This window comes from Teleopsis dalmanni, chromosome 2 (assembly GCF_002237135.1).
Source record: "Teleopsis dalmanni isolate 2A chromosome 2, ASM223713v2, whole genome shotgun sequence".
NCBI classification, from domain to species: domain Eukaryota; kingdom Metazoa; phylum Arthropoda; class Insecta; order Diptera; family Diopsidae; genus Teleopsis; species Teleopsis dalmanni.
Genome location: NC_051847.1, coordinates 186,578,553 through 186,606,406, shown reverse-complemented (window position 1 = coordinate 186,606,406; position 27,854 = coordinate 186,578,553). Strand labels below are relative to the sequence as shown.

At 27.0% G+C, this 27,854-nt stretch overlaps 1 protein-coding gene across 11 annotated transcripts in view; it reads right to left on the bottom strand.

The window, feature by feature from the left end:
• The window catches only part of LOC119681783 (polypyrimidine tract-binding protein 1), a 287,769-nt gene that overhangs the window by 56,690 nt on the left and 203,225 nt on the right, over positions 1-27,854 (bottom strand). For 5 of the 11 annotated variants that reach the window (XM_038095071.1, XM_038095072.1, XM_038095061.1 and 2 more), the window contains 4 exons: positions 10,745-11,011; positions 10,190-10,475; positions 7,971-8,197; positions 6,755-6,788 (listed from right to left, as the gene is read on the bottom strand). In XM_038095071.1, coding sequence (XP_037950999.1) covers positions 6,755-6,788; positions 7,971-8,197; positions 10,190-10,475; positions 10,745-11,011 — 814 coding nt within the window. The remainder of the gene's footprint in view (positions 1-6,754; positions 6,789-7,970; positions 8,198-10,189; positions 10,476-10,744; positions 11,012-27,854) is intronic. The other 6 variants (XM_038095065.1, XM_038095066.1, XM_038095063.1 and 3 more) reach the window with 3 other exon arrangements.

The window sequence follows — 27,854 nt, the reverse complement described above, 5'->3', positions numbered from 1 at the left end:
TTAATTATATTCCATGGTGATCCTAACATTTGCAAATCTCAAACCATTTTGTAAGGTATAGACTTATGTATCATAAAACAATATACTTCAAAATTGTTAACATATGCAATCATATTATATGGAGATTCGGTCATGTAGATTTCAAACTATGTATCATAAACAAAATATTAAAAAAAAAATTTAACGTAATATCAGTAATATTCTATGGCAATCCTTCATTTGTAGGAAATATGTATCATAAAATAAAATAAAAAAAAAATTTAAAACATTTAATCATATTCCAGTCTGCCTTTTGCAGATCTTAAAGCAGAAAAAATTAACAAAGCAGTTATATGATATTATGGAGATATGTAACTGCTTTATTTTACTGAATTTAGAATATAAATTAAATATTATTTTAAATTTATAAATTAAAAGCGCATAAAAATAAATTTCTATTGGAGATTATATTGGAAGAAGCACTGCAAAAGTTTTATTACTTTCTGTTTATTTACACGACAAATATTATATGTTAGTTTTATGATCATATAAATCTTGAGTAGAAAGCATTTTGTTTTGAATAAGTAGTTATTACTCTTATGTATTCATATATGTTAAACTTTTGAGAGTAATAACTGAAAGATAATTTCGATTTATATTCTGGAATATTATTATAATTTTAATAAAAAAAGTGTTAGTTCACTTTTAAGCTGAAAACTGCTTACCAACAAATATTATTACATATTACTGGGTAATAAAAACGTGGTAGACAATTTTTAGACTCTCAACTTTTTAAGCTGCTCTTGTACTGAGCTTTTGATGATTTCGATTTATATTCTGGAGTATTGTGGAAAATGATAAAAGATAACACATATTTTAATTTGAAAAAATATTAGTTTACTTTTTAGCTGAAAACAACTTATTTGTAAATATTATTACATATTATTCTATAAGTAAAATATGGTAGACGATTTTTTAAGTTGTCCTCGTATTTAGCTTTTGATGGCAGAATTCTATAGAAACTATATAACTTTATTTACATTTATCAATAATTTAAAATACTTTTATTTCCACTATAATGTAAATCCTAAAACTAATAAAACGTACTCAAAGATATATTATTCAACTAACTCCACTTTCATTATAAAAACTTGCTTAAGTACTTTTAATTGTTTAAAGCAAATTTACTCGTAAAATATATATTCACAATCAAAATTAAATGTTTTTCATTTTTAACAAAGTTAACTCATAAACACAAACTACTTTAAAACAATAAAATCAACTCGAAATTTTACTTTAAACCTCATTTACTTTTCAAAGCTCGTTAAATTCATTTTAAAATTTCATTATACAAATAAAAGTAAAAGAAAAAAAGAAGGGAACTTACAGAAAGGATTAAAAGAGTGGCAAATAAGCCAAACAAAAGCATTAAACTAACGAAAAACTAGACAAATAAGATAAAAACAAAACAAAAAAATAATATAAAAAAAACAAAAAACAGAAAACAAAACACCAAGATAAACGTGTGTTGAGTTTGTGTTGCTAACTCTGACTTTCTGACACAAACGCAACTGACAAAAGTCGAAAAGTAAATTTTATTTCAATTGAAAGCTCTACGGTACGATAGACATGAAGGATATTTACCGGAAGGAAGAGCACAAAGCTAAAAAATCTAACTATGCACACATAGACATAAACATACAATACAGGATATTTTTGCACATTTAATTTTATTGTATAAATTGTTTTGTATATGTATGCATGTGTATGTATATATATGCAATATGCATACAAAACTGCACCACATGACGTATGAGTAATTTTCAATTCGTACTGTGTTTGCAAGCACAGCAGCCAGGTGAGGTAGATACATCTGAGTTGGGCTGAGCTGAGCTGCAAATATGTAAAGTTGGTTTTATATTTCATTTGATTCTTTATTTTATTTGTAAAATTGAAAGAATGAAAATTGGTCAATTTTACACAATAGAGAAAAGTCAACAAGTTTTAAATTTTCATTTACTTATATGGCAAATATAGTAGTAACATAAAAACAAAAAATAAGAATAAAGGCAATAATAATAATAGTAGACATTGCATTGCATTGCAAATATATAGTATAAGGTATAGTACACTTGATTGCCAGTGGCTGTGTAATTTATATGTATTTAATTTTCATTGTCTTACAATTTGAAGCAAATAAAAGGTAAAATGAAATGTAAATAAAATTTCACATATTTTTCGAAAACTATTTTAATATCCATATATACACAAATGAAATGCCATTCTAGAGAGTATATTGCAAGTCAATTTTAACCTTTTGAAAAATATTCTTTTGTTCGATTCAGTTATGTAGTATTTTTTATATTCACAATGCAGTTGGAACTATTCAAAAACAAACATTCTGTTCATTTTTTTATTTAGTAATTGAAAATAGCTTTATTTAAAATCGTTTTATATATATAAAATTAATTAAATGTAAGCTATATTAAAACAATAATATTTCAAGCAATGAAAAATGAAATGAATTTTCAGTAGAAGAAATTCGAGTAGTAACAACCATATGGCTTTAAATGAAAATGAAGCAAAGAAGCTTTATCAGATACTATAAACACTAAGAATATTTATTTTTTTTGTTTCAATATATATTCATAATTAACACATATATATATAATATATATTAGAGCTAGAAAGGAGAATCAGAAACTAAACTAATAAATAATGCTGACAGCAAGAAAATGCGATGAAAATTGGAGATCTGGATGCAGAACGAATATCACAAGAGCATTGTTTGTAATGCCGACATAAATGAGACTCTCTTCGAAGTAATCTAAAAGCGGTTCCGAAGCGGAATAAGTCTTTCCGAAGAGGGAGTGTTTTAGTCAGTATACTATATATTACGGTTAAGGAGTCTGGCACAATATTCTGACGACGATCGGTCTGACGGTGCACAAAGCAAACCACCATCTCACCTTTATTATATAAAACAGACATATATATATATAGAATATTCTGAAACTTTTACATATATATTTTCTTTCGATATAATTTAAGAATATATTATTGGTTGAATCACATTTCAAATATTCCAAGATTTTTATGTTCAGTGTATATAATTCAATGTATATATTTCTTTATAAAATAAATTTAAAATGTTTAGTTTGAGATATATTTAAAATATTTCTGAAGTTTCAAGTGTAGTATATACATTAAATTTTAAATATGTATTTCTTTCTAATATAATTTAAAAATATATTAAAATTGCAAAATATATATAAAATATTTCAAAATTTTATTATGTCATTGCTAAAGGTATATTTTAAGGTACATTTTCTTAGCTAAATTTTTCTGAAATCTGTAGATTCTTTAAAATACAATGTAGAAAGCTATAGATTTTTTAAAATACTGAATGACAAATTGATTCGTTTTATCTGCTCGTGCCGTACGATAAACACCTCAGTATGGTTTTCATTCAAACAAATGGGAATATGTGTAACTGAGACACATTATCAGTTTCCTCAACTAGTCTAATTTATTCTGAGCTGACTTTGTCTAGGTTTAGCACAATATATCTTATCCTTATCATACTGGGTGTGATTTTATGAAAAAGTATATAAACTGAAACAAGAAATTGTAAATGTAGGATGTGGCTCCTACTTGGCTCAAGTAACGAAAAAATCACATGAAGGGGTTTGTGTTCAATATGCACTAAGATTTAGTTATTCAAACATACTAATACACTCTGCAAAGTTTATAGTAACCTATTTCAAAACTCAATTATAGGAATCAATGTATGTGAGATGAAAAAATCTTTCACATAAGTTTTCGGGATCATTAAGTATGTTATTGATATACAAAAAATATGAGTCTGTCTGTAAAGACTCTTCTACACGGTTAAATATTAGAAATTTCTGGTGAAAAAATAAAATTGTATGTATTAAAAATATATTTTAATATGCAATTATCAAAATAATCAAAACTTATTTTAAAATTTTTATACAATTTTTAGCGTATTTCTATTATGTCAATAATTTAAACAAATTAATAATTACCATAAAAACAATAAAATAACTTTAAGCATTAGAAAGCATCGTAACAAATCTCATAAACAAATTATCATAAACTACATAAATCACTTAAAAACTTTATCTATAAAGTATTTAATTTTTTTAAAATAAATTTTATATACAATTAATTTCTTCTTCTTCTTCACATATACAACACAATTTGGTTCATTAAATTTGTTTTTTTTTTTAATTCTAACTTTTTTCTACTATTTCACAAAACTTCTGAACCATTTCGATGATCATGAAAATAATAAAACTAATTTTTAATTGTGTTTCGATGTATACAAACAATTAAGAGCATTAACGCTATTTTGTATTCCTTTGGCTGAAAACAAGTACTGGAACATCCATAAAAAGCGAAACAGACGAAATAAAAACTTTTTCCTATAAAGTGGAAAATTTCAGCTTCAATATTTTCACCTGGCAAGGATACAACGCGTCGTAAGGATACAACAGCATACAGTGGATGAGCTCCTGCGCTAAGTTAACTATGCTTCGTTACGGTTTGTGCAGATTTCTGTTGTTGTTGTTGTTATTATCCTAGCTAACAGCTTGCCAGGAAGTTGTATACTTTCTGGTCATACTGATTTTTATTTATATTTAATTTTTTTTTATGTTTATTTCACTCGTTATATTTTTACTCGTTTGTTTCAATTTACGAGCAGCAATAAGCAAGCAACAACCCGCATACCATATCCTGACGTATCCTGCAATCTTCAAATGTACAGCAAAATTTATTTTACATTTAAATTGCGTTTATATAAACAACTTCAAGTTCGCTTCACTCAATTGTTTATTTTTCAAAAGTAAGTAATTGTTGGAGAATCAAAGTTTAGAACTACGTTCGGACTAGACTTACTGTAGTGTGAGAGTCAGAAGTTAAAGAAACTGTCAATGCAGAGTAAATTGATTGACTAATGTGAAGTATTTACATACTAGACTTTTGTAACACGAACCGTTGTAAAGCACACACGGCTACTATAGTATATGTGAATGATTCTAATCGAATGGGTTAGAAAATATTTCGACTAGACTAAGTGGGCAAAACTTATTTGCTGAAAATTTTATGCAGGAAAAATCAACTTAGTTACCTGAAAAGAAAACTCGAATGGAGTGGATATTTCCTTTATCTGTTGTTTTCATTTGTAATGACAATAGAAATAACAAAACCTCACATGGTTCCTTTTTGTAATATAAAACGCTTTTGTAGAGAAAAGAGAGTAAAAAAATAGTTACTTTAAAATATATACTGGCATACGCGGAAACTAATAAGCGGACAAACTAGCCAGGAAAGGAGCAGCAACACCGATGATGGGGCTGGAACTATTTTGTAGTCTAGGACATAGTACGCTCCTTTCTCTCATAAAAATAAAAGAGAATCACAGTAAAAAGGATTACTGGGATAATTTACCTGGATTAAAACAATCCAAATCACTTATTGGTACCCATAACAAAAAGATATACCAGGATTGTATGAAATTATCAAAGGAAAACCTTAGAATCCTAACAGGGCATTGTAAACTAAAATACCACCTTACAAGACTGGGTATACTTACAAATGCAAACTGTAGATTCTGTGAAGAGAATAAGGAGTCGGCCACACGTGTGCTGTTAGAATGCCCTGCGCTAATTCACATACGAAATAGGCTTCTGGGAATGTATATACTTACGGAAGAGGCAATAAAACTCTATAAAGTGGGGAATATACTACTTTTTATTGACGCAACAGGGCTTAGAGATCTACTCTAAATTCAGAAGGAGGCAAAATAGATCCGACGGTCGCAGTGTCACATTCCCTAACAATAATAATAAATACTTTAAAATATTTACAAAAAAAATACAAATTGTTAGAATGAATTTATACATGGTCTTAAATGTTAAAAGATTAGATGTTATTGCAACCTTTTTCTTCAAGGATAAATTTGACAATACAGACTATTCCAACATCAGTAAATGGATATTAGCAATGCAAACATTTTTTTGGATTATCATGTAACTTTCAAAAGAAATGGTACATAGGTACTTTTGGACAGCTGGACAAAGGGTTCAAAGGAGAGGATGAGGAGAGGATTTATCACCTATTAAGTAATCTAAATTTGATGGCATGGATTTACTTTTTTCCATCTTTAGGGTTAGTGTAAGAAATTTGGTGGCGAAACAGCGAAAAATCGTTAATTGAAGTCAGTGGAAGACTAGTTTGCTGAGCTGACACTACAATCAACCAACCATCCTGTAAAATGGTTGCTTCGTTCTATAAATTTCTTTAACAGTTAACCATTTTTCTTATGCATTTATAAATATTTTTTAATATAGTATTTTGTATGCAAAGGTCATATATAAATTCTATATAAAAGTTATATGTTCTTTGTAGTTACATAAATATTTTAATTAAAAGAAAAAACCTACACTTTAATAACATCAAGCACTGTTTTAATACCAGAAAATATTAATGAAACAAAAATATTTTATAAAATCAACACAAAAGTTTAATATTAAATATTAAAGTAATTAAAAAATACGAATAAAAACTGTTTATATTGCTATTAAAAAAAAAGTATGCTGAAAGCTTCAGGGGGTTTCGTAAAAGGCAGTATAAAATAGTAAAAAAAGTAAATAAATAAAATAAAATGATACAAATACAAAAAAAAAAAATATAGCAGTCGCATTTTGTAAATATGTTTAAAAATTAATAAATATTTGTGCAGACGTACCAAAGAGGGTAAATAGAGCATCAGGCGTGACCATCTACAGAAAAAAGAGAAAATAGAGTTTCAGTTAGCAAGAGTTTTCGTAAAAAAAAAATTAAAATTAAATAATAAATCATGAAAGAGATTTTCACTAATAATCGATTACAAAAGTATTATTAGTACTTAAGTACTAAGATACTTTTGAATAAGTGAAATGGTAATTCAAAAGGAGAAAACTAGATACGAAAAGTAAGACAAATGTTTAGAGTGAAGGAGTATTTTATAGATATACGTCTATGTAGTACCAAAAATGTAGTAGTAAACATTTGGCTTACTTTAAGTAGAATCTTTTATTTAGTTAAATTTACTTTAAATTAAATAAATAGAATTTAATAAATATATAATTATATATAAATTTAATATTTTAAGTTTTATTTTTTGTCCTGGGATACTTAAAATATTTTTTTATTTTTTTATTTAAAAGAATATTGTTTGCTGTCAGTTTGTGTATGAAAATATTTATGCAAAAAAAAGAAACTACTTAATTAATATTTTATTAACTATATATTAAAAAGATATTTTTTATTTTAAAATTTATTTGTAGACTTAAGTTTGATTTTAAAAAACTCTTGAGTATATATTGCAGTTAATATGAGTTAATGAGATGAAGTATGAAACGGAAACGGAAATTGAAATTGAAACAAGAGCGTATAAAATATGCATAAAACGAATGGAAAAACTCGTAAAAGCAAAATAAATGTCAAGTTTTTATATATAAATATAAAATTGGGTTAGTGTGAAAATAAAAACTATGAAATATGAGTAATTTTGAAAATAGGTGCCAAAATTTGCCTACTTAAAATACTTAAGTTAAATTAAATTTACCTTTAAATTAAGGTTTATCGGGAAAATGTCATTAACACAAACAAACAAAACAAAACTGCACAAATTTTAAAATTAAAATTATTCAATAATAAAAAATAAATATATAAAATAAAAATATATTTATGTTATTAAAAAAAATAATATTTTAGTTAAATGATATGATGTTTGATATGAACTATTTACGATTATTAAGCTAACTAATATAATAAATTTCATTAAACTACTATTTAAAATTTTTTTAAATATTCATAAATTATCATTATTTAATAATAAAACTAGTTTTCACTAATTAATAAAATAATTAAATTTTTTATTTTGTTTAATATATTTATTAATATAATATATTTTTCTTTACCTCTTCATTTAAATTCGATACGAGTAGCACATTGGACAGTCCACGTAAGGCTGGCGTAGCTGTTTGTAGTGCACCACTGTTAGCCAAAGCGAATGCACTTAAACTTGGTAGAGCACTGCTATAACCACCACCGAGTGGAGTACCAATACTAAGCGCAAATGGTGGAATAACTCCAGGTTGACCGAGCCCATTGACTGTAAAGTAAGTCAAATATTTTTGATTTTTAACTTTTTTAAGAATAACAATGAATTGTTGCATATAATAAGGTGGGAAAGGACAAAAGATGGATAAAGTAGGTTTAAAATGTATAAAATAATTTACAAAAAATATTATTAAATAACTAAATACAATAAAAATAAATATTTAATTTAGTTATTTTTCAAAAAGTGCTATATAAAAATATTTTAAATTTTAATCCCTAATTTTTGAATAAAAATATAAAAATATTATATATAAAAATATTTTAAATTTTATTCTTTAAATTTCAAATGAAAAATTCATTTATAATATATAAGATAATATATTATTTTTTTAATTTTGATTGATTAAAAATGTTCAAATATTTTGAATTTAATATTTGAAATATATTGATTTCGGTAAAAATGTTATCATATATGTAGTAAAATTATGGTTCAGTAACCCTGTATTAGATCCATACAGTTAATTTGTTAAAACTTGTCATATTTTACTTGGAAATACACGATAGGTCATTTATGAAACTATGGTCGGAATGAAACTATATCAAAACATAATGATTTTAAAAACCTTGCAGATACTTTTAATAAATAATTCTTGACACTACGAATTAAAAATTGAACTCATTGAAATAAAATAGATAAATATTTAAAAATGAATGAAAAAAGAGCAATAATAATTTTTTTTTCTTCTCTCCCAGTTTACTGTAAAGAACTGGTTCTATTTCACAACTACAAAGAGACGTACATGTTCAGAAAAAGGGTGCTGAACATTTCATAAGAATGTAAAATATTTGTTACCGGATAATTTTAACACAAATTGAATATATACCTACGTTCCATTTTCACATATTTTCACCCCAGTTTTGGGGAAAATCATACTTAAACAAAAGGAATAAGAACATCTGCTTCTGTAAGAGGGTGTATCTTATGTGCGTTTTACAATTTATTAAATTTAGATACTTAACAAACTGTAGGTGTGATCTGAAAGGATGACACTGATATTATATCTTCAATAAAAAAATATTTTGGCATACAATTATCTGCTTTTTCAAATCATTATTATTATTATTATTATTGTTAGGGGATGTAGCACTGCGACCGTCGGGCCTATTGTGCCCCCTTCTGGGCTTAGAGTAGGTCTTTAAGCTCTGTTGCGTCAATAAAAAATAGTATAGAACCTAATTTACAGAGTTTTATTGCCTCTTCAAATCATTACTACAAGTACTATATATTACAGATGATCATTATGATATTATATATCTTTATAAGGCAACACCAAAAATGATCTTCTACTTATACTACCTTTAAGAGTTAATATAAAAAGTTACGAAGATATAAGAGAGTCGTACAAAAATATCTTTTGAAGAGTTATGAAGACAATGAAAACATAAGGGATGTGTTCCTATATATACTAAGTGGGAATATACAAATTTTCTTTATAGCCTAATACCAAGACGATTTTAAATTAAAAAATATTTGTTCAAAATACTTTTGAACAAATGTTTAAATACTTTAAGAACTAGTGTTGATAAATTCAGGTATTCTTTCTTTCAATATTTTTTTTTTTTTGTGAGACGAATTTATAATTTATATACATTATATATAGAAATTAGTCCATAATGTAACATTAATAAATAAAATAAATTAAAATAAAATATTATTAATTATGATTGAGTTGGTATGATTTCAAGTATAGAGAATTAAATATATGAATAAAAACCTTAATGAATAATTAAGAATTAAAAAACAAAATTAAAATATACGACAGTAATCACAAGTTCAGAGAAGGCTTAACACAAATCAGGTACAAAAAATCAGTGATCAAATATTGTTTAACACAAAAGAGGTGAGCAGACAAATAAAAAAAATATAATATATAATAAATCAGATGAAACTATAAACTGAACTATTAGATAAAAATCTAAAATAAAATTAAAACAAAGAATAAATTAAATCAAAAACGAAAAAAAAATTAAATAATAAAAAAAAAATGAACTTAAAACGGAAAAGTGGAAGTGTTACCTATTTTATCACCTGTTAAAGAGGGTCGCTGTCGGGCTGCAATTAGCAACAAATCATTTGCATTAACCAAACCACCAGCAGTTGGCATTATGTCAGCACCTGGTTCACCTGGAGGCAATGATGGATTTGTGAAATCACGCGATTTCTCATTATTATATTTGACATTCAATGCTGTCAATTTGCTATTGTCAATGCGTAAAGTGCAGCAGCCATTATAAATATTTTGGCCATCCAATATGGCTTTGGCATGTTGTGCTGAATTAGCATCAGGATATTGTATGAGAGCCTGCAGATAAATAAACAATAACATTAGTACATATTAATTTATTTGCTTAAGTTCTAATTGTATTTAATTAAGATATATATCAATATACGCTACGATTCTAGATACAATGCAATTTTCATATATAAATTAATAATGTAATGTAGAGTTGGCAGTAAACACAAATAGCCTTCAAAGTCAATATTGCATTACTTATTGTATTGACTGTGATACATACAATCACTAATTAAGTACAAATTTATTAGTCGAACTTTGTAAAATTGTAAAATTACCTGGAATGAACTGTTCTTTGTAAATGTGACAATTTTAAGCACTTTACCAAAACGTTGGAATATTTGATGTAGAATTTCCAATGATACTGGATATACCATAGTTTCGATAATGACACGAAGTACAGTATTTGGACCGCCAGCATTGGCACCATTTGAGTTAGCATTATGTGTGATTAGGGCTACAGTGCCATCAGCTGTGCCACAGATTGGCAATGGAGAACCACCAGCTGGTGACTGCATACGATAATCAGATTGTACACCAGTATTCTGAAAAATAAAAAAAAATTTTTAATTAGTAAATATAATTTTATAAATATATAATATTTATATTATACATTATACAATATACATGTACTTAAGAAACTAGATGAGTATATATATCATAAAATTGTAAACTATATACATGTAATTGATATACACAAGTCTTAATTTCCTAAAAGCTTTTACATTTTCGATGAAGAATATAACAATGCCCACCATATTCTCCAGAGTTACTATCTTTCGATTAATACTTGTTCCAGTGTCTTATTAATTTTTTAAGTTGCGAATTCTTTGCTGAGGCTGACACAGTGCCTCAGTTAGTTACCTAGCATTAGATATTTAATAGACTCGAATAAATATTTTTTTAGACTGCAAAGCTTCATTTCAAGGCAGGACACCAAAATTTACTTGCATCAATTAATTTTAAGCAAGTATCTAATATCTTATTTAAGTGAAATTATGCTATTTCCAAAAAAAAAAGACGAAAGACATTATACCCTAATGAAGATGTGTCGTATAACTCAATAAATTATTTATGCACTATGGGAAAAATATTTTCTATATATTAAGTTAGTTATTTCTTTTCATTATACTTTTCAATTTAAAATAATTATTAAATTTATTTTCAATCAATTCAGTTAGGCCAAAAAATAAACTTTCCAATTTATTTCATTAAAATAAATCATTTATAAAATTAACATTTTTTCTTTATTTTTCTATCATATCTATTTTATATTTGCTATGTTATTATTTTCTATCGCATTTTTTTTTATTTTTGTATAATAAACTAAATCTATTAAAAAAATTTTTTTTAGTTATTTTAGTTTCCGCTCGATTTAATATTTTCTTTGATTATTTTTGTTTATATTTTATTTATTTTATTCATCGTTTTGTCTATTTCAAATGACTGTTCTATAAAATGTCAAACAAATAAATAAAAAATTTATTGACATCAACAGTGAAATAAATGAAATCATTTAAATAAATTTTTTTTAAAATTTATTAAAAAAAAATTGATAGGAAATTTGCTCATAAATCTTCAAATAAAATCAATAACATCACCAATCAAAATTATACCGGAAATAAAAATAAAGGCAGTAACCGAAGCCGCATTATATGGGAAATAAAAGTCTACTATATTTAAGAAAAATAAAAGAAAAATATTAACAAAAAAAAAAAAAACAAAGAACTAATAAAATAAATACGGCACAGCATGTTGGCAGCACTGAGAAGAAGTAAAGAAATAAAAAAAATAAAAATAAAAAAAATAAATAAATAAAGAAACCATTTATTCAAGCAACCCACCTATAAATATAAATATCGGAAAATAATTTAATGACATTCGGAAGTATATTCATACGAATTCGTGCTGAATTTTGATTTGAAAATCATAACGTAAACACATTCGTAACACTTGCCAAGCAAAGCATGAAAAGTATCGAAAGGTAGGAGGAAGGAAAAAAATATCCTATAACCTATAAGCAGTGTTAGACACACAGCAAGCATTGAGACGAAGTAAAAGGACATAATATTTCCCTAGTGTGCAATTTTCAGTGGAGTGTAAGATGCTGGGACAGACACTAGAAAGCATGTAGACACACATATCTACACATATATAAGTAGTATCGAAGATGAACAAAAAAAAAAAAACAAGCCAAACACGCATGAGAAAATATTTTTGTGTGCAGTCAGTCACAGTTGAGTTCAACAGTTTTCTTCTTCCTGCTGCTATCAGCGAACACAACCACGTTCGAATCCGACCGACGGCGAAAAATATGAAAGGAGGAAACCTTTCACTTCTCTAAAAAGATTGTTAAAATAATAAAAATTGATTAAAACTGTTAAGAGTGCCAAAACAAGGACGTTGTCGACAATGACGACAGCGACGACGATGAGGACGATGCCGTTGTCGATGAACAACCATGATACACATTAGATGTGTGCTCATACATGCATACTCATGTACTTGCATGTACACGCCATGGTTAAACTATGGTTAAATAGAGTGGAACGCACTGTTGACTGTTTCTTAATAGGAAACTTTCTTATATTAAAACTCTGTTGGCATCTAGTTTAAACTTTTTTCAGTTCTTCTATTATGTTTTGTTAATATACTTAATACTTCAGACGATTTTTTTTATTTTTTCTTTTATATTTGTGGGAGGAAAAAAGTTTAGTTGAATTGTGCTATATTTTTGCCAAAAAATCAGAAATTGCTATTTTGATATTAAAAGTTAAGTGGCAACAGATTTCAGCATTAAGCAATTGATTTTATTGAATTAATTTTAAATTTCTATTTTATTGAAGGTTAGCTTATTTATAGAAAATTTTTTAAGTAAACGTTTAAAAAAAGTTTATTGTGAAAAGTATAAAATTATGATATCATGTTGAAAGATAAGGTTTCCAGAACTTAATTCTGTTTAATCATACTCAATCAAAGCTATTCAAGCAGTCCAGGTTCTATTAGTGCTCATTACTACTCATTTGGGTTTCCAAAATTCCATGGAATGCAAAAAGCTGATATTAAGAATGATCTGGCAACCTTGTCCTGCCAGAGACATCATCAACAAAAAGAATACAAATTGACCTATGAAAATATCACACCATGTTTAAAAAGAAGGCATTTGAATCCAAGACTTTGTTTCACATCATAGTCCACCAAAGATTTTTAAGCAATATAATACTCCACTGAGTTGAATAGCTTATGTTCAATAATATTAAGTTGGGTTAGCACTGCTCCAGAGAATACAAAGAAAACAAATTGAGATTGAGGTAGCCAAACAAGGATCAAAAACATTCTCAGCAAAACGAATAAATACTAACTGAAAAAGATAGCAGGGTATGTATAAAAAAGTTTTTGAATCTAGATTCAGTTCTGCTTCATTTTACCCATTCAAATCTATTTAACTCCACTGTGTTAAATAACTAGCGCTTCATAATGTTGATATGCACAATATAACAAAAGAAATCAGCAATGAATCAGAGGAACAAATCAAACTATTATGGCACAGCTTGCATAGATATAGTTAGATTGTGGCATTCCATAATTGAAATCTACGAATCAATAAACCTGGAGGACAACTGAAACGTAGATTTTAAAAAACTAATATGCGCGCATGTTCTATTGAAGACTATGATTTTCATAATCGGCTTTGTGGTAATGAACCGACGCTCATACGCTACTTGGACAGAAGAAGAAGCTCTGCTGTCACTAAAATCAAACATTATGGGCTCAATATCTAGAGTTTAGAGTTAGAGTCAAAGTGGTAAAACTAATGACTGTGTCACAATTACTCCATAGGCAACATTACCGAAACATCACACGTCTCCTTTATTGTAAAGCGTAGAATCTAAAGAGAAAAAGAGGTGAAAAGCAACAATTGAATGGTATCCAAACAGGACTGGGAAGACTACGCTATTATGCTATAAAGGTTTACAAGATAAGGATTCTTGCGAATGTCTTAAATACATAATTTACTAAAAAATTTTTTTTTTATCAATTGTGTTTATTTGATTACATGACTTAGGGTCTCATATATAAGTGGGTGTCTGCTAGAAAAGAGGGCGCTACTTGGACAGACAAGAAACTTCTGTCGCTATGACAACGTTCTGTTGCACATTGAAAGACCGACCATTCAAAATAATACTATTTATTGATAAGTACATTTAACATTTTTCATAACTACATTTTTAATATATTTTGGGTTTTACAAATACCTGTTAGGTTAGAAACACTAAAATTATCGAATATACACAACACTAATCTCAAGTGTTAACAAAATAATTTTAATATAAAAATTACCAAAGGTGAACTTATTTAAAGCTATAACAATATATTTATCTATATAGGTTATTTATTATTAGCTCTTAATACAAATTTGTTTTTATATTTAGAAAATAGATAGCGTGTGTAGAAAAATACGCCTACTAACGAAATATTTATAGGGAAATATTGAATTAATTGAATTTTTATCTTACTTCAGACACAACAAAAATAAATACAGAAAAAAAAAATAAAAGCTGATATGCAGTAAATATAAAAGCAGTAAATTATTTATTTTGGTTAATAAAATTTTCTTTAGTTTATTAGCAAATATTTAATATATTTTTCAAAAGTATTTTGAGCCATAAAAAACAGAACAACCAAAAATAAATAATATATTTATATTTATATTTAAATACTATATTATATATTATACTATATTCTATATTAAATTTATTTAATATTTTTATTAATCTAGGTGGTTATTGTCGTTATAAAATATTTAATATCAATTTACTAATGCACATATAGATGTTAGCTCTTTATATGTTAGTTCTATATACTAACATCGATGAACTAATTCTATGTATACGAGTATATATTTGACGTGACATATTGTTGGTATTAGAAGTCCTTGTTGTTACTGAGGTTTTACTATTGCTGGAGGTGTTTGTCATGTGGCAATTGTGGCTTTTTGAGCTTATAATTGAAATTGAACAAATCCCCAAAGTGTCAACATTTAAGAACTAAATTATATGCTACTGTGTTAATGCTCGTAAATTGCGGTCATTAATAATATAATTACACTGAAATATTATGTGTCTGTGTATGACAAGTGAATAGTGCAAATGTTGTGGCTTCTATCCACAACAACACATTCAACAAAAGCAGACAAAATTAATATTAAATATAAAAATAATATTAAACAAAAATAAATTTTTTTTAATGCTATATACAAAAAATTATGTATATAATATATACATAAATGAAAATTTTTAAATGTATTATTAAATTTATAAAATTTAAAAAAAAAAAAATAGTATGTGTATGGAGTTTAGTTTAATATTATGTAGTAATAAAAGTTTGTATAAATTCCTAAGTAGGTCAAATAATTTGTTGAAAAAAAAGTACGATTGACAAAACTGTCAATGAAGTACAACATTGCACTTAATGTGAACCTATTTCCCATATTTAGCAGGGTGTAATGGCGAAACTTGGCCCGACATTGTTCCATCGATATCTGTCAGTTGCAAATGATATAAATGTGTTAGTCATGCTTACAGCATTTGTCGCTCGAATACGTTGCGGGTGTATGGCGATTATACTTTATAGTCCGTCAAGGACTATATTTATCTTAGTACCGTCATAAGGAATAACAATAATGTCAGGACCTGGATTAATGTTCAATTACCTTCCACCCACTCAATCCATTCCTTTATCCTTATTCCCCCTTCTATCACCACCAACTCCAGCGAAAAAACTTATTTGAAGCAGTAGTTAAAGGGAGAAGGAGTAGATGCAGATCATGTCTCTGGTGGAGGTTTCAATTTGAGGGAGAACTAACCGCAGAGGCATACTGCATCAGGCCGATACCTGGTAATGGGTTGTTATGGGCAAATTTGTAAATTATAAGTTGAGCGTAAGAGAAGCAAGAATGTATATCTTAAATAAAAACATATCTTTTGAATTTAGGCACAAACAAAATAAATGAAAATAGTAGTAAACATACGAAATCGATAATTGTGATATGACTCTTAGTTGTGATTATTTGTAGTGACCAAGGCTATTCAATAAACTTAATTAATTTAGGATAAATTAATTATAATTCAACATTTCATATAAAGTATCAACAACATATTATTATGTTGAGACTAGTTAAGTCAGTGCACTTGAACACTGTTATTCTTTATTAACTGCGAAGTTTCTTCATAACCCCTCTTTACGCCTTAAATGGATCATTGTTTATCACTTCATCAGACTAAGCAATAATTGACCTTAGATCCCCGAGGAGGTATGCAGATTTAAAAATTATTTTAAAATTTTAAAATTAATTTGAAAATTATTTCTTATATATAAAATAAAATATAAAAGATAAAATAGTAAAAAAACCATTCAAACTAGAAAAAGATTTTCAGAAATTAATTTGAAAATTTTATATACTTTTTAATAGAAAAGTTTTTTAACTTTTTCTCAACATTTCGATATATGTCATTTTAATTAAGTTAATGTCATCCCAAAAGTGTTCTTCTTAATTAATTAATAAATGTATAAATTTTGTCTAAGTTTAATAAAAGAACTTGTCTCATTTCAATAACAAATTTAAACGTCAAAATTATTTAAAATTGTCAAATATTTTGAGAGTTAAAAAAGGAGCATCACAAAAATATATAAAGATGGCAGAATCCTTCAAATTCCCTTTGGATGAAAGTATCTACAACACCTCACTCAAATTTGTTGACACTTTCAAATAAAAATTTTAAAAGTAGAATTTTCATAATAAAAATGTATAAAATGCAAAAACTGAAAAAAATTGAAAAATTTTGAAATTTATATCTATATGAATACATAGATATATAGTAAGTTATAAGTAGAAGAAAAGTATGCACAAGAGATTAAAAAATAAGAGCTAAAATAAAATATGCTTAAAAACTATATTGATAAAAGCTTTTAAGAAAAACTTTGCAAAATTTATAAAGTTTTTCGTTTTATTCAAAAGAGATAATCCATTTGCTGTTTTAGCATTAAAAGCAAGCAGGTTGAAAATTTATACTGGTGAAATGATGATGAACATAATGCCAAAGTTTTGTAAGTTGATAAATATAATAAAAGTCCTTTTCTTTGGCTATATGCAAAAAGTGTTAAATAAGCGAAAAACTGCACATAAAATAGAGGAAGACAAAACAAAAAAACCAGAAAACAAGAAAACAAAAATGAATATAGAAAATAAATATGAAAAGAACTGAAACTAAAAGGAATTATATAGAGAAATATAATAAAAATATTTAACATTAAATATTTTAACTGTTCATATAGTTCTTACCAAAAAGTAATAAAGTATATATAAAGTAAAAATAAAAATTATAAAAAAAAAAATAAAATTTTAAATAAAATATAAATAAACCAAACTCTATAAGTAGCTGCCCTGAAATTAAGCTTCACAAATGTTTTTTCACTGAGTTACCGAAAAGTTACTGACTTTGTAGTTTTCATAACTAAAAGAACCGCAACAAGTTAAAATCCTACTTCCGCACAGAAAAACGAATCACTCGCTCCCTAAGAAACACAAATAAATAGAAAGAGATAGACAAACGAACATATACACAAACAGGCAAGCAGTGAGACAGACAGACAGACAGCCAAGTAAAATTCTACTGAATTGCGTTCATATTTTAAGCTGTAGCTTCCGTTTCCGCTTAAACAAAACAAAAAGCACAATTCTATTATGATTTCTGAGTATTATGATATTTCTTATTATTTTTTGTTTATTTTTTTTTTATTTTTTTGTATAAATTTTTAAGTTTGGCAACAATTTTTATTCTAACGAGAACATAATAGTTTACTTAAGTACTTTGAAAAGAAGTCAACATGATTATACACTCATATGTGCTGAAGACGCATAGCAACGGCAAGGATCCTACCTTCCACTTATACTACATATATGACGGAAGAAGGATATAGAGTAAAAAAAGGAACAAAATCTTTGTAATTTAGTCAAACTTATGTGACAAATACTCCATGTAACTTTTACTTTATTTGGTAATATATTTTCCTCACTTGTGGTTGCCATTAAGTGTTTAAGAGGATACGCGGTATGTAACGTACGCCTATTGTTTGTGGTTTGAAAGTAGGAAAATCCTTTTGCGGAACATATTTAAATTTCTTCGAGATATAGTATTTTATAAATTTTTATGGTGTTAGAGAAAGTTATTATATTAAATTAGTGAGTTAAGTAGCAATAATAGGTGTGTAACAGAAGTAGAGTGAACTGAAGAACTGAGTAGAATGAAAATAGAATTTATAGTAATTATGGAGTGTGTTAGTATTTTAAATAATAGACTAATATTAGAATAATATATAATAAAAAAAATTGTTTGTTGTTATAGATTTTTGTTACCCATTGATAATTGCTTTATTTAAAAGAAAAAGATCTGACAAAATAGTGTTTATTACTACTTTAACTATTTCTGCATTTAATAATTAGAATTAGACAGAACAGATCTTTAGGTAGTAGTGCGCAATTCTCTAACTTAATAATAATAATTATAGCGAAAGTGTTTTCCTAAAGATTTTTCTTTAGTAATTTTTGTGCTATTTTTTGAACAGTTAGGTAGAAATAATCAAGTTAGATTAAGTTATACTGACCAATTGCTTTTTGTGTTTTCCTAAAATATTTTAAATGTGGTTTTCGGCCACTTTCCACCTTTGACAAAGTCTATGTAGCTTTTCAAAAGAAGATCCTGGATCTAATCAGTATGATCGAAAAAGGAAGCCACTAATACAATTAATAGTGTTATCAATGCGCTGAGCAGTAACTAAGCAGTTTTATCATCTTATCTACAATTGCAACAGGAAGGATTAAAGAGAAGCTTCAATTGTGTAACATGGTTCCCTAGACGGCTGACCTATGAACAAACCTACCACAAGATTGCTATCTTTACGGGATATATTAAATAGATTGATGGATTTTTTTTTAATAGAACTCGACCAATTTCAATACAGATGCCTGCATATCGTTAAGTCTTCCCATCTTGTACTAAATTATTTAACATAAATATAATTTAACAAAATAAATAAGATATATGAAAACATTCTTATATATGAATTTATTTAAAAGCCAATTGATAGCTTTAATAAATAATGTTTTTTTAATTGAAATTAAACACTTAAAAATAAAATGTAATAATTATTCTACAGATTTCGTTCTAATATAACACAGCAAGTAAATTTGTTAATAAAAACTTTCACAGCAAATTAACAAAACTCCAGGAAATGTGCGAACATAAAAGTCAAATACGGTTTTGGGTCAGTTAGTTAATGAACGCTGACTCTGATCTTCAAATTTAGCAGGGCATGAGTTCGATTCATGGTACTTGCAGTCTTAAAAAATTATTTACGAATAATTAAATATAAGAATTATTTCCAAGACTAATGATGGGTATTTAACAATACTCGAAACAGCTGTATGGTCAGCCAAAAATTGAATTAATTAAAATAATATAAAAAAAGAGTTTTTGTTGTTGTATTTCACTACTTTTCGAAAAACCTATTTATAAAATTAATAATTAATTAATTATATATTGAATTTATAATTATTTTAATAAAATTTCAATATTAAAAATTACATAGTAGATGCAAAAATAAAACCCTTTGTTCCAAAAATTAGTTATGCAGGTAAATAAATTATTAAAAATGTTGCATCGCAAATGTTTATAAATAAATGTGTATATACATCCAAACACTCCAAATTAAAGAAATGGCAAACAGCCAAAGTTTGTTATAAAAGTGTTTTTAAGTGGTTGCAGCAATGCAAGTCGTGCAACATTAACGTGTAGTGGAGTAAACCGAAATGATGAGAAATAAAAGTACACACAGAATGTCATAAATGTTGCAAGTACGACCACAAATGTTGCTTGACGTACGTACGTATGGAAAAACTACAAAGTAAAATATTTTAACTTAAGTTAAGGATTAAAGTGTTTGGTAAGTTACTTTTGTAGTTTTGCTTTTCATCTATTTCTAATTTCAGGATTAGCTATGAACGGAGAGAATGGTTTTTTAGATTTATTTTTTTATTTTTAGTTTTTTTCAAGTTTTTGTGACTCAAATTAAAAGTTTTTAAATAAGGCGATTATAAGCTTGAAACTTAAGTGCTTCATTGGTTTGTCTTAACGGAAAAGTGCTAAAGGGGAACTTTTATTTAAATCAGTTAAAATTATTTAAATGTGAAAAGGGAATAATACTTAGTGTGTGTTGTGGATCAATGTAACATCAGTTTATTTGAGGTTTATTTTTATGAGTATTAAAATTATTTAAGAAAAATTAAAATAAATTAAAAATACTTAATAGATAAAATAAAATTAATAGTTTAAATTAAACTGAATTATTAAAAAAATTAAAATTAACACATATATTAAAATTTATAAAGAAGTTTTTCGAACATTATTAAACTACAACAACAAAAATTCATTTTATATTACTTTATAATTTATTTATTTTTTAATTGAATTTTTGACTAACCATACAGCTGTTTCGAGTAATGCCAAATACCCATCATCAGTGGTCTTGGAAATAACTCTTGCATTTAATTATTCGTAAATAATTTTTTGAGACTGCAATGACCAGGAATCGAACTCGTGCCCTGCCAAATTTAAAGCTCAGAGTCAGCACACCATAACTAACTGACCCAAAGCCGTACTTGACTTTATTGTTCGCACATTTTTCTGGAGTTTTGTTACTTTGCTGTGAAAGTTTTATTATTAAAATTTATAATATAATAATATAATATAATTTATAATTTTAATAATTTTTTTTGTTTTTTTTTTACTTTTAAAAACTAACTTTTAACAATTTTGTTTATAGCTTTTATTATGAAATCCTCGTATGTATTTTCTTCATAAATATCTTCCCTTTGCTGTATATTAATCTTGGTAGAAAACAATAAACAACAAACTAATAACAACAATTGTTAAGCAATTAAGCCGTTGTAAGGCATATTAATATTATTAGCAAAGGATTAACTAACAACAATTACAGCAACAATGAAACAGAAGTGTTAATGCTTGAGCTCTAATTTCACTATATTGGATTTTTACTACCTACGAGCACAACACTGTGTCGTTCGCATTCTATACACAATACAATGCCTGTCATTTTGTTCGAGTTAATGTTGATTTTATTGTTTTTCTTGTCGTTTCGTGTTTGATTTGCGTTAATAATATTATCTTAAGCTGCACATATTGTGTTTATTTAATTTTCTACTTTATTTCAAACTAACAAGCGAAAAAGAAGGATTTTCGCACAAGACCACAAAAGCTTAGCAATCACACATACAAACAAATACATACGTACGAAGAAATATAGAGTTGTAATAAAATAACAACAACAGCAACAAATGTGTTGCTGTCCGCCACTTATAGTAAAGTTAAGCATATTTCGCTGATTGAACGTAGCAGAAATGTAAGTAGCAGTAAAGGAAAGTTTATTTTTCTCAAAGTTGTAGAAAAATACATATAAACAATATATACACAAGCATGTGTGCCGTGTGGCTATTTCTGTTAGCTTCATGCTATACGTTTCTTCCGTATGGCATATTAGCACATTTTTAAGCCGCTACTAGCAACGCATTTAGTATTCGAACATTATGTAGCGCTCATCAACAGTTGCTGTAGCTGTTACTTTACATTTTGTTGCGCTAATAATATTAAGACAGATGTGAGTGGTAACAGTGCAATAAGTTAAAGGATTTATTCCACTGACATATTAGCAAGCAGCATGTGTAATGCGCTGTTGCTTTTGTGTGTAACACAGAGGAAGAAACGAGTGTAAATTTAGCTTATGTTTATATGTGTATGAATGTTTTCTATACATTGTTTTTGTTTTTGTTTTTTTTGTTTACATGCTATTTGGTTTGATTTTTGCTTTACAGTGTTAATCTTATTGTATGATTTTCCTTTGGGTTTTACGTTTTTCAACACTTTTTTGTCTATTATTATTACTTTGTTGTTTATTTTTTCAAAGGTATTTCTATCTGTACATATACATTGTTTTTTTTTGTTTGTTTATACAAATTTTTTCCTTTTTGGCTTAATATTTTTCTTACAATATTTGGCAGTTGATCCTTGGAGTTATTCGTACGTGGAGGAGTACTTTTTTTTTTGTAGTTATGCTCTGGTGTAAAAGTATCTAAGTAGCAGATTCAATTTGATTGTTGACGTGCGTAAATGGATTTAAGTTATATTGGCATCTGGTTACAAATAAAACCGAAACTTAAGAAAATAAAGTTAAGAAAATAAAGTTAGAGAAAACGATGAAAGCTAAGAAAAATAAGCAATACATTTTATTATTACATTAATTTTTTTGTTTTGCAAAATAAAACAAAAAGAGTAGTGGAATCAAATTAGTATAAAAGCTAAAACAGTTTCAGTTGTTTGAGTTTTAAAACTATAGAATATATTTCAATCATTTAATTTTTATTTTTATTTTAAATAAGAATCAGGACTGCTAGACACAATAAACTTGCCACGCACTTAGACAAATCTGACTAAGAATATGCCACGAAAGATCAGATACTCTCTAAAATTTAATACGAAATAGTGTTAATCTGCGTCCGTTATAACAGGTCATTGTTTTTTTTTGATATACACATGAAGATATTGGGTTGCAAGTTTTATGGAATTGATCCAGATGAAAGTACAAAAAAGGTATAATTCAAGTTTGTAATGGCCAGCTTAGTAAGTAAAGTAAGTAATAATAACTTGACAATGGTGTCAAGTTGACAAGTTAAGGCTAATTTAAGTTTTTTTAAGATCTTATATAGAAGGTAAGGTTAGCTTATAAAGGCGATCACAAGGAAACTCTATTGTATTACTGTATAGAAACTCAGATGTTTAACTTGCCCGAGTTTTTCACAAAGATTCTCCACAGAAGTAGGTCCTGGATCTAGTCAATATGTTTAAAAAAGGAAGCCACCACCATAATCAATAGCGCCAAAGATTCCCTGGGCAGTAACAAAATGGATGTCAGACATTTTCATCGTCTTCTTCAGAACTGCGACAAGAAAGATTTAATTGAAGAATAAATTTTCTAGCATTATGCCCTAAACGTCTATTAACAAATCTGTCACAAGACTGTTTGTTATCTTTATGAAGTTTTTTAGTAAAATCGCATTATTCCCTAAACGTCTGTGAACTATCAACAAATCTACCACAAGACTGTTTGTTATCTTTATGAGGTATAACAGTGAAATCGCTAGAGTTTATCTTAATAGAATGCGGCCCATTCACATAATAACCCTGCTTTTAATCAAGCTTTAATCATTTTGGTTTAAAAAATATTTTAGCCACGGATGTCTGATCACCGCTGAACTTGTTTCTAACAAAATTTTAATACTTTTTTTGAATTTTACCCTTTTAAGTGTATATAGTCCAATAGCGTTAATATTTCAAATACATTAAACAAAAACTACTCAAAAAAAATGAATACAAAAAATTATATTTAACCCAAACAATCGCACTAATTTGACTTCCCTGGTTTTGTGTTTTTTTTGTTTCGTTTCTTTTATTTCTAATCTCGAAATTGAAATGTTAAAAATTTCACCTGAAGGACATCTATGCACTTATGCCAAATACTTGTACAATGTACAATTGTACAATAGCGGAGGAGTAACAGTGGAGCAAGCTGCAATAATAATAATAACAATAATAACTAAAATAAGAAGGAATATTTGTGTATAAATAAAATACACAAATAATATAAAGTAATGAGAATAAAAGAAAAATGAATGGGAAAAAATTATATGAAACATAACAAGTACAAGAACGAAAATAGTAACAAATAATAGAAAAAAGAAATTGAATTCTGCATATATGATATGGTACAAATAGCAATAACAACAACACGCCCTATGCATACTGAACAAGCGGTAATATATAACAACAACAATACCAACTAGAGCAATAATAATACTAACAACAATAACAACAACAACAACAAAACAATATACATTAATGTTATTGTAAGTATTTGTTATATGCAGATGTACCTTTTGTTGAATTATTTTGGTTTGCTGCTTGTACATATTTTGTGTAGTATACCTTTAGGGATTTAACCCTCATAGAACAGGATTTTGCAATCATCTACTGAAGCTCACACTGACTGATTGCAAACAACAAGAAATGTACGAAAAAGATATATTAAAAACAAAAAAACAAAAAAAAAATAAATATGAACAAACAAAACACATGAGAAGTTGAAGAAAAAGTAAGTGTAATTGTTATTGTGTCATTGCTGTGCTACTGTTGTTGTTGTTGTTGCAGCGGTAAGATTTTTTTTTCTTCCACTGACTCTGCTGTTGCTGACATTTATGTTGGCAGTTTAGCTTACGAAAAAAAAAAATTAAAAAAAAAATAATAGTAGTACAAATAAAAATGTACTGAAAATCTAATATGTCATAGTACAGAGCAAGCAGAGAAAAAAAAATCAAAGTCGCAGACCAACAAAATATTTCTTTAAGACATCTAAGAGATATGTAAAAGTCACTGAAGACACATGCCCACACATATAAATACAGCTACACATACTAAACATAGTGAACATGAAATGTCAAGATTTTGCTAGGGTGCTTTTGGTTGCTGCCAGCCAGTGTTGGTAGCAGAAAGCAAAAAGAAAAAATTAAGATGAATGCAGTTGAGGTTAAGGTTGAAGTGTAGGTAAGATATAAGGTAAGTTAAGGTTTAGTATGCTTTATGTTGTGGGTATTTTGGGGATCAAAAGTGACGTGTGATTGTTTTGTGGGTAATTTTGATAAATTAATTTTTAAGCTGCAAATATTTTTCTAAGCTAAAATGTTTGTAAGAAAGGTTAAAAGGGTTTTCCTTGCTACGTGTTGTTACTGGTTATTAAAGATTTACTTGTACTAAACAAAAATCTTCTTAAATAATGTAAGAAAATGTATATACCTTGAGGCAAAAATAAATTTAAATCTAATTTCCTAATTGTTAGCATATTACACACAATCCCAAAAGAATAACTTAACACAAATATCTATGAAATTTAGTTCAAAGCTAAAGTTAAGCTAAAATTTAATAAATAATTTATCTTATTTGGTTAATGCTTTTATGTGTGTAATAACTTTAAAGTTGGCACATGGGAATAACTCAATGCAATTACTCAATGTGCCTTCTACATGGATTTACATTTAATAAACTTTATGAAACAATAATATACTGAATCCGTAATTAATTTGATTTCAGCAAATAACTATTACACATGAAATCTACAAGGTACGTACGTATAAGTTGTTGACGAGTTTATGCATAATACGCACAAATAATAATTATACAAATACATAAACTTTATAATGCCTAGCATTAATTCTACTTAAAGTAAATTAAATCAGACCTTGTCAGACGGAAAGACAAACAGTCACATGGCATAATAAGACGACGAAAGACAGACAGCAGTACCATACATTAAGGACATTGTCAAGCAGTGAATGCAGTGAAGGAACACCTTAATTATTGCAGGTGTTACTTACGTATCAAAGACAAATACATTTAACCATATATGTGCAGTATACAAGCAGTTATTTTCCACACAAGTTTGCTTAAAAAGTACTTTTGACCCGCCTACATGCATGTGTTAGTCCACAGGATTGTATACTCAAAGGCGGTCTGTGTTTGTAGGTCTCTCGTACCATAAATCGCGTTACTGTTGTGTAATTTGTGTAATCGACATAAGTGGTACTTGCTTGGCATATAAATTTTATATAAAGTGTGAAAATATATGTATAAAGCAAAACGCATTTGATTTAAAGATTATTTATGTCCAATGGGGGCTATAAGATAAATTTGTTTATATTGGAAAATAAAAATGATATAAAAAAACGCGGTCATTCATATCTAAAAAACAATAACTTCAAACAATAACAAGTAGATAAAAAAGGAGACTAACAAATATAATTGTTTGTTTTTAAAACAAACAGAGTTTACTAATGAATCTATTATAACTAAATGCATATTTAACTATTTTCTAAAACCTGTAAAAATATCTCAGGTAAAGAAGAAAATATTTTAAAAAGTAAACATAAGGTTGTTTAAGAAGTCAGAACTCTTTCTTTACTTCCATCTTTATTAGGACAATAACTTGAAGGAATATTTCTTAAGTTCTATATATATATATATATATAACAAGGGCATAAAAATATAATATTTATAGAAAGAAATTTAAATATTGTAGGGTAAATAACTACTTTGCAAACCTAAAGTCGTACTCAATAGACGTACGGGTAGTCTGCTCGGTGCTGATAAATAAATGCAAGAAATATGTAGTTAGTCAACATAGATAGTCTATTATGTTGGATTAAAACTGTAATATATCCAGGAAATGGAAATACTTCATAAAGAATATATATTTACGTCGGAGAGTTAAATCTCCAATATAATATTAATAATAACCAAGTCTGTTTTAATTATAGCGCAGTTAGACATTGAATTCTCAAAAAAACGTATAAACTATTTAACAAGGTATAGTCAGTTGGAGAATACGTAAGTCTTATATATAGTCCACTCATATATAGTTCAAATATTGCAGAATTTATGTAAAGACTAAGTAAAATCTTTTTTAATAATTTAATATGGGATAAAAATAACAATAAAGTTATGATAAAATTATTTCAATCATGTTGAATGAAAATTTAATAAGTTTCTTAGAAATCCTTTATACAACTCGTATTTCTTAAATTTGCACTTTGGATTACAACACTTCAACTAGAGATATTAATATTATTATAATATTACTTATTAATTTGAAATATAACACAATTCTTCTATGTAAATGCATTTATCTTATGCTTGTATACATTAATGTTTTCGATAATCACAGGTGATGGTTTTCTGTAACTTAAGAGCTTATATTCCTTTAATATTAATGGAAAATTTAATTGTTAATTTCCTAATATTATGGCACAAATGATGAAATGAATTATTTATCAGATATTATCCTAAAGTTAGTGTATATAAACAGTTTTAGTATAGGTGTTAAGTACCTCAATTAATAAAAATTATAAGTTTCTTTAAATTCAAAATAAATTGAGTGTAAATTGTATAAAAACTTATAAAAAAAATTATATTTTTTTGTAAGTAAAAAGTTTCATTTAACAAATATATAATATTTGTCATAGTAGAACCATAAAATAAATGAAATGCTAAAATCATTTTGCAACAACTTTACTTCTCGACTGAAAGACAACTAAACCATTATAATTACTAAAGATACCTAAACATATTTTAGACTATTTCAGATATTAGAATATGTTATATTCACGGTTGCCACTTAAAAATTTTTTTCTGTACCAAAATTGGTTTAAAA